At 26.2% G+C, this 9,082-nt stretch overlaps 1 protein-coding gene across 1 annotated transcript; it reads left to right on the top strand.

Moving 5' to 3' along the window:
* Positions 1 to 444: 444 nt before the first annotated feature.
* On the top strand, positions 445 to 8,118 carry LOC129975229 (egl nine homolog 1-like). The gene is made up of 4 exons (XM_056088258.1): positions 445 to 1,603; positions 4,702 to 4,821; positions 4,931 to 5,070; positions 7,869 to 8,118. Exons 1-4 carry the CDS (start codon positions 653 to 655, stop codon positions 7,960 to 7,962), a joined length of 1,305 nt encoding a protein of 434 aa, XP_055944233.1. The 5' UTR covers positions 445 to 652; the 3' UTR covers positions 7,963 to 8,118.
* Positions 8,119 to 9,082: the final 964 nt, after the last annotated feature.

The raw sequence follows: 9,082 nt of genomic DNA, 5'->3' as shown, positions 1-9,082 counted from the left end.
GAAATAAAGAGTAGAATGAAATGACTTCTATCTTTGAATTATTTTAATGATAAATAAATTATTTTACACATAAATAATTTACTTTACAAATTATTATTAAAATTTATAGAAATAACAGTTTAAATATTTTACAATTTCTCACTTCATTATGAATCTTATACGGAATTCCGAAAACGAAACCAAAACCTTGAATCGAAACTTAGCGAGAATCCTATTCAGCAATAATATTACCGCAGTCGTTTTGATTCTTAATACGAAATGAATTAATTTGGTTTTTTAATCATGCAGTTTTCAGTAAACTATTGTGGATCAATTAGGTATCAAAATGTAGCAGAAGAAAGCTGGTTCTTACTTCTGGGAAATAAATAAAAATTTTAGTTAATTTAATTAAAGAAGAAATAAAAATTTTAACTGTGACCGAGCAAAATTTGTGCACGTGCAATCATGACGCAAGGTAAACATCTGAAATGACATTTCAAGGATAAAGGACGCATGCACAGAGGACTTCTCTGTGTTTGTGTTGACAATATAGATACTAATAATATGTCAATGTAGATACTAATTAAGATTATTTATTAGTTAGTAGTTATTTTTAGGTTTTATCCTAATTTTAAATATTCGTTATTTGTTCGATGGACGTTGTTTATAAACCATGGAAATATCCCAAAGAACCCCTGAAAATTCGCCAAATTTCTGCGAGTGGTGTATGAATATTGCGACTAGCAATTGTGGAAATTGTCATGCTGCTTATTACTGCTGCCGAGAACATCAAATGGCTCATTGGTCTATTCATAAACAAACGTGCAAGAAAATTCCTCAAAGTTATCCTCCTGTGGCGGTAGTAAATCCCATGATCAATACTGCTCAGAGAATCGACAATTTCACACCACAAAATTCATGGTGTTCAAATAACTTGCAGATGAACAGATCTGAAACATTAAATGTGCCAATGGGAGCTTCTAACAACTTCAGTTCAAATCCATCGCTTCTTGTACCTGAAAAACCAATCCAATTCCAACCTCCTAGTGTTGATGAAATGTTTTCTTCTTATGAATACAGTGATTTCTTAAGCTCTGCAAACAACTTCTGGAACTTATTCAATGCATTTGACACTCAGAATGTATCATCTGCTGAAGAAGATCCTGAAAAAGACAAAGCTATTGCAAAGATATCTGAAACTTTGCAAGAAACTGCTACTGCCTTCTTGAATCAAAGTGATAACCAGTTTCCTGAAGACACAACTGGTCTGATGCAGTGTGCTTCTTTGCAGGATATTTGTGACAACATTGTTCGAGATTTGAATACTTTTGGAATTTGTGTTTTGGATAATTTTATTGGAGCAAGACAGGGGACTCTGATTTTAAATGAAGTTAAAAATCTTTATTATAAAGGTATATTTAAGAAAGGAGAATTAGTGACTCCAAACCCTTTTATGTCAGAAGAGAATATTCGCTCTGATGTTACCACTTGGGTAAATGGAACTGAACCTGAATGTTCCAATATTGGCAATTTGATGAGAAAACTAGATGTTGTAGTTACAACATGCAATAAAATGAAAAATAATGGTGTCTTGTCTCGGTACAAACTTCATCGCAGGACAAAGGTATTACTTTCATATCAAAAATTTTTTAATGCAGAATCCCTAAGATATAACTGATATTTCATGAAAATGTTTTAATTTAAACTAACTTTAAGCTATTTTTGAAGTGTGTATCTCATTACATTCATAAATTTATATGCACAAGAACTTGTCTTATGTAATACTATTGCATACTTTGTTTTTATATTCTAAAAGGTTTCTTTTCTTTTAAAGTGCTTATTATTGAATGCTGAATATGTTCTCATGAATACATTCATATTTTTTTCATTTTAAAAGCATAGTTTATAAAAGTTAATAGCTGTATATGTGAGCTGCTCCTTATAAAAACACATAAAAATACTGAGTATGTTCTAAGGTTTAAGGTTATCATAAAGAAAAGAACATATGCCGATGACGGCAGCCAGAAATTAACGTTTATAGCCAAATTTCTCGCCAATTTGGCGGAGGCTTTATACGGGAGCTGTGCCATTTTACACTTGATTTAGATATTATTGGTGAGGTCCCCCCCCTTTTTTTGGGATCAGTTTCTAACCTAATTGATATTTACCCTAAACTTTATGTATAATAATTGTTTTCAATTAAATTTTTAAAATGTACACCTTTGCCTTAGTTGTTATCTACATTCTAGTGAGAACTGAAGTTTTGAATTTTTGGGCTTAAAATGTGGATGTTGTCAATAGCAGGGCATTCCTTCTTTTTTTATGTTACTTTGTGAAATCTTATTGCTGATGCTATAATTCAATTATCTATGTATCAAAGAAAACACAGTGGCAAAATTAAAGAATACCATACAGAATTTTTGCTAATGTTGTACAAATATTAGAAAATTTGCTAGACAATGCAGTTAGTTTAAAACTGACTAGATGTCACCTTTAAGAAATTACAGTTTCACAATTATATTACATTTTTTTAAAGCCAATACAGTATTACCCTACTTTAAATTCCTATAGTTTTCAATATTTTTTGGTGGTTTTCTCAAATTTCTTTTGCTTGCAATGCATTAAAATTCTCATTTCCTTTAATAAAATTTTATGGTATCTGCTATTTACACTGACACAAGGAATTTAAATAGGAAAAATATTTTAAAAAGATGGCATCTCAACCAACGAAGATTGTTTTCAAAGTGTTTTCTATAGAAAAAGTAAAAATAATTTTGATAATCTTTATGAATTTAAAAGACAATTAAAGGATGTTATCGGAAATTAAATTTTGATTGCTATTTTAGTAGGAAACAATAATTATGTATTGCATTTAGAATAAATGTTTGTTAATATTATAAATAATCATTAAAATTTTAACTGTTTCATATGATAAAGAATATTTATTGTATCCTAGGTTATTCCATACTTATACTATGAAAGATTACTAAATTAAAAGAATATATTATGTTATATCTTAAATTCGAGCTTGTAAATAAGCAAAATTACAAAGGGAAGTATAAGCAATTAATTTATAATTATTTATTGAGTTAGTTGAAATTTGCATGGCAATTGTGATAAATGGACTTGTCCGATAGAAATCAGTTTACTTTAATATTTTAATGGATTTAAATACATAAAACTACATATTTTAAAAGTTCTCACTTCTGTATAAATATTTAGTACAAGAAGTACTGAGTATACATAATTTATAATATGATGTATTGATTTTTAACTGAGCAGAACAGTTGCATATTCCTAAAATGGATTCATTTAAGTAATTGCCACAAATTACAGCCATAGTCATCTTGAATGGTTTTTTTAAAAGTGCGTTATTGGTGTTGATTTTAAAACTAAAAATTATAACATGTTAAATAATAAAACTGAACAATTAATAAAGTAAAGCACATAATAAAAGAAAAAAGGAAATTAGAAAGGTATTATAATTAAGATTTAAAGCCTTTTGGAATGAATTTTTGGTTAATTTGAATTGGCTGTGGTATTTTAAAACATTTTTTTTCCATAAAAAAAAAACCTTTCTTCTTGATCTTATAAAAAGAGTTATTTAATGATAATTTGATTTGATTGACTTGGCATGGCATAAAAAGTACAAGAACTAGAATTAGACAAGTTTAATGGAACTAATAACTAGAATGATCTTTTCTTATAATTATTGATTAATTTAATAATATTATAAGGATTGTTTTTGTTATATCCCATAAAAAACTGTTATTAAATTCAATTTACATGCATTTAGAAGCTTGTTTAGTGTTGAAAAATATTTCAATTGAATCTTTTATACATAATTTATTTTTAACTATTTCCAGAGTAAAGTATTTTTAAATTTCAAATTTTGTTAATTATTCATACTATTACAAAAGCTATATACAATTATGTTTATTATGATATAATCCTCTCCAATTGTTCAGTTAAAACTTGAGGTTTAATTTTAACTTTCAGCTAATTCATAAAATGCTTGTCCAAGCAAAGCATGCTTATAAAAAATATCAAAATAGAAGGAAGAATCTTTAATATTGAGGACTTATTTGTACTATAGAATATATTTCATGATTTATTTTATACAATTCAAATTTTTCTGATTCAATAAAAAAAATGTCATACTAGAATAAGAAAGAAAACAATTTTGTTAAAAGTGCAATAAAACATGCAAAGTACTAACAACATTGGCATGAGATAAATTTCCTGAGGACAATTTCTATATTTAGATATGGATCTTTAAGAGAATGTTTGCATATATACTTTTACAAGTTGAATTGATTAGCTGATTTTGTATCTTTTATGTGTTCCATGATTTGAATTTTGAAGTATTGAATAAAATTGTGAACATCAATATTCTTTGAATATTGAAACCCTTCAATCCCTCCCAGAGCATTTAATTCTTTTGTTATTAAATTTTATATAGTAAGGGGGGGAAAAATCCCTTTGCATAGAGAGGTTTTATTACATTAACTTTGCCATACCAACATGGTTTTTCAATTGTTCTTAAAAATATATCAAAATATATATAAATATCATTTTTATTTATGTAACTGTTTTTAAATGATATAAGTATTTTGTCTCAGATTTTCTGAGTTATTTATTTTACACAGATTATAATAAATTACTACAAAATTCAAGTATAAAGATTTTATTTTTCTAACATGTGATTTAATTTATATTTAGGCCATGATTGCTTGCTATCCGGGTGATGGAACATACTACAAGAAGCATATAGATAATCCACAAAAAGATGGACGATGTATAACATGCATATATTATCTGAATAAAAACTGGAATGCTAAGGTTTGTTTAACTATAATTTTCTTCTCATTTATATTAAATATATGAGAAATAATAATGCAATTTTTTTTATCCATCTTTTTCTGTTTTACATATAATTTGTCATTTGCAGGAGCATGGAGGTCTTTTGAGAATGTTTCCTGTTGCCAATAATACTCAAGTTGCTAATATAGAACCCATTTTTGATCGTATGATATTTTTCTGGTCAGATAAAAGGAATCCACATGAAGTTTTGCCATCTTATCAAACAAGGTAATTGTTTTAATTTTATAAATTTATAAAGAAATGTTTATCAATAAAATACTGATATAATAAAATGTTAACTAATTTTTAATAAATTTCAAAGATAGCTATGAATGACCTTATAGTTGGCATTAAGAATATATTATTTTAATACAGTCATTCATAAATATAACATTTCTGATCTTGTAGGTAAAACAGTTGTCTTCTTATAATAGATTACTTTTGAAAAATATTTTTATGAACACATTACTGTATTAGACGTACCTGTTTTAAAAATCCTTGATTGCACTTATAATTTTACACTTTTATTATTGAAATTTTTGTAGAATAACTTTCATTATGTGCAATTCTGCTGAAATTATATTAATTTTTTTTCAGATATATTATAGAAAATTTTAATATGATAATCTAGAAAATAAACCTTTGTTAAATTTAGCCATATCTTTACTAATAATAAAGATAAATATGTGCATTTATTTGTGCTCTACAGGTAGAGGGGTAACTAAGGTGTGACAGGCTGGGCGCTGCAAATTGTAGAATAAGTTATTTGATTTCAATAAAAAATAGTTTTTTTTAAACTCATTCCCCAGAAATAAAATGAAACTTCTTAAAAACAAACTCATTGTAATAATTTTATTTAGTTATCTAGATTAATTCTCAGATTCAAAGTATTAATTGAGTTTCACAGGCAAATAAAGTTTGACATACATTAACGAGTCAAGAATTCATTTATTGAGTAAACTAAAAATACATTTTTATTAACAAAATTAAAGGCAAATACATCTTTATAATATAAGCAAATCATGTGATTAGTATTTGATAAACTTGGCTTAACATATAATCTGACTCAATTACCCTTGAAAAGTCATATTTCTATTCACCAACCATCTTATCAATCAGCAAAAGATAAATTGATATTTTGAAATGACTATTTGATTGCTTAGAATTGCTATAAATTAAGTTGAATGAGAAGAACCAGTCATAAAATTCTATAGCAATAAAAGTGCCATGTACAGAAAAAGAAAACTTGTGTGATAGAATAGATGGGAATTGAGAAAAGAACGGCGAATTGGATATTTTTGCTATTTTTTAAGCTGGAATGAATTTATTTCATTATGAATTCATATCAGAACAATTAAGAGAGAAATCTTGACATTTTAATTTGGTGAAAAAATCTTCAATAAAAAAATGATATATTTGGCAACTATCTTGGTGAGAAATAATATATTTTCTGAAGTTATCGCTAATCATCAACATTCCATTTCATTATTGATAAATTAAAATTATTTAAGTGTTGAGGAATTGCTTTAAGTAGTCCTTCAAAGTATATTTGTCAAATTTTATAATATATATAAAGTTTGATAACTTTAATTCCAACAATTAGGGCCTATAATGCAGCAACTAAACAGAACAGACACATTTCTGCTTTTAGTATTAATAGATATAACTATAAAATAAATATCAAAATACAGACAGCCTCTTTCATTAAAAAAAACATAATGTATAATAAAAATTTAAAATCGTTTTTGAAGGATATTAATTAAGTTTTGCTATCCTTATTCAGGAAATATTTAATATATTAATAGTTTAAACCACTAAAGGAAAAGATTTAAATTCCAAAATTTGAATAGATATTTGCATGAAAAATCCGATATATAAATCTGAATAATATAAAATCAGTATGTATTTATTTGGTGAAAGATGGAATAAGCTTGCTGTGGATCTCTGGTGTTAATGCATTTTTGGACTCCTTCGAATAATCACACATAATGTATATTTTGATTTGTCAGTCAGTACATTTTAAAATAGTTTCAAATGCTTTAATATGATTTAACTATATTTTTGCTAATAATGGCTATATTACTTAGTTTTTATAAATAGTTTAATTAATATATTTGAATAAACCATTTTATATCGACTTTTTAACTTACCGCTACTAAGTTTGTTACATATATAATATGATGGAAGATACGAATCTGTTTTTCAAGCCTATTTTTTTGTTGGTAATTTTAATTGATTAAAAATTAAGCTGAATTTCGATTTTTTTTCTGCAATAATTTCCAAAAATATTATTGCATGAAAATAGTATTTATATCATTAAAAAATTATCTTTATAGTGATATCAATTTAATAATTGATATCACTATAAAGATAATTTTTATAATAATAAACATAATTTATATAGATAAAATAAGCACAATTTAATAATTGTGCTTATTTTACTGGATTTTTGCCAAATTTTAAAAAAATATTTTTTTGCTTGATTTCAATTTTGTTGACCTGAAATACAAATCATTTTCATGGTTCCATCAAATATTTAATTGCAAGATATTCTTTCATTATTTCATACTAAGGAAGGGAAAAAAAATATCTGTAGTTTATGTGATGAATAAAGTGGAAATTACAGTACTGTATAAGTTAGATGAACTGGACATTTAGGTTTTTAATACCTTGACGATGTCATGGAACTGGTCTTCTTTAAGAATATTCATATGTACAATTAACAAAACATATTTAAGACCATTAAAATATTACAGCTTTAATATGCTAATTTAAACAACAACATGTATGTGATATAATCATGGATATGAATTGTTCTAAATGATATAAATATTCCCAAGGAATCAGTGGGTCACAAAGGTGGCTAGTATTAAAAACTTATGCTTTTCTTACTTTGCTCAAATATAATCCACTTAAGAACTGATAAACAGTAATTTAGTGTTTTACTCCATATTATTTTTTAAAAAAAATATCAAAGTATATTTGTTTATTTCCTCAATTATTAATGGAGAAATTTTTTTTGAAAGGTTTGCCATAACTGTGTGGTATTTTGATGCTGACGAGCGAGATCGAGCTTTGATGACTTTCAGAGAACAAAGAGCCCGACAATGCAGAGCCTAATTTATTATTGCAATAAGTTGCAAAATAATGATATGTCTTTAAGACATTTATACCGAATTTGAACCTCATTGTACATATTTGTTAAAAATCTCAATATTATTGTTTTGTACTTTGATTTTTTAAAGAAGTTTTTCATTAAATCTGGATATTTTTAGATATATTGTATATTTTTAAATTACTATAATTCCAATACATCAACACATTTACTGAAAATATTGTCAATGTCACATAATGTAATAAAATGACTTATTTCACATTAACAATTCAATATAAATGTTGTGGCAGCCGTCCACTAGAAAATTTAGTTTTGAAAGATAAAGATGTAAAATTTCTATAAATACCCTACAATTACTTTTTTAGGGGTCTCTCTGGTTTGAACAATTTTAAGAAAAACAAAGGCCATATCTTCATTAGTATATTGCTGTTTTGTTACATCAGATTCAATTATGAAGTGTTATACAAATACTAAGAATAAAAAAAAAATTCTCGTCCCCCCCCTCCCAAGTTAGATTAATTATAGTAAAGAAATTATTGAACAGTCTTGTTTTTAAATTAATTTAATAATCTTTACTCTTACAAATTAAAAGTTATCAGAAAAAAAATAATCAACAGCTTTAGAGTACTATTGGTAAAATTTGTTTGGAGCAAATAGGTCCTAAACTGTGGATCATCACAAGATTTTCTTGTTTCAGTTTTATCAACTTCCTTAAACCCCTGCATTAAAACTGGACATTCAGGATGATGCTTAAGTTTTTTGCTAATTTAATTAAGAATGCATAGAGTACTTGAGGTATTTATAGGTTTTTTTCCCCCCTTAGAATGGTTAATAATTTTGAGAAGGAATTATTTGATGTATAAATAAAAAGATAAGAAAATTATCTTAAAAAATTCCAGTAAAGTTTATTAGTTGGCTAAATTCAGTAAATGAATAATAATAATAACAATTGCTTATTAAAATGACACGACTTCAGAAAAAAAATCCTGCACAATTTTTCCAAATGTTTCCTAGGACCCCAAACCATTTTTTTAAAAAGTTTGCAAATATAAGGCTTAAGTTAATAGAAAGTGAACACATGTGACAGCATCATAATAGTATCAGTGAAATCATTGGGTTGCAATA

The sequence above is a fragment of the Argiope bruennichi genome, chromosome 7, assembly GCF_947563725.1.
Source record: "Argiope bruennichi chromosome 7, qqArgBrue1.1, whole genome shotgun sequence".
Taxonomy (NCBI): domain Eukaryota; kingdom Metazoa; phylum Arthropoda; class Arachnida; order Araneae; family Araneidae; genus Argiope; species Argiope bruennichi.
Note: the sequence above shows the minus strand (reverse complement) of the source record. Positions and strands in the feature narration are given on the sequence as shown.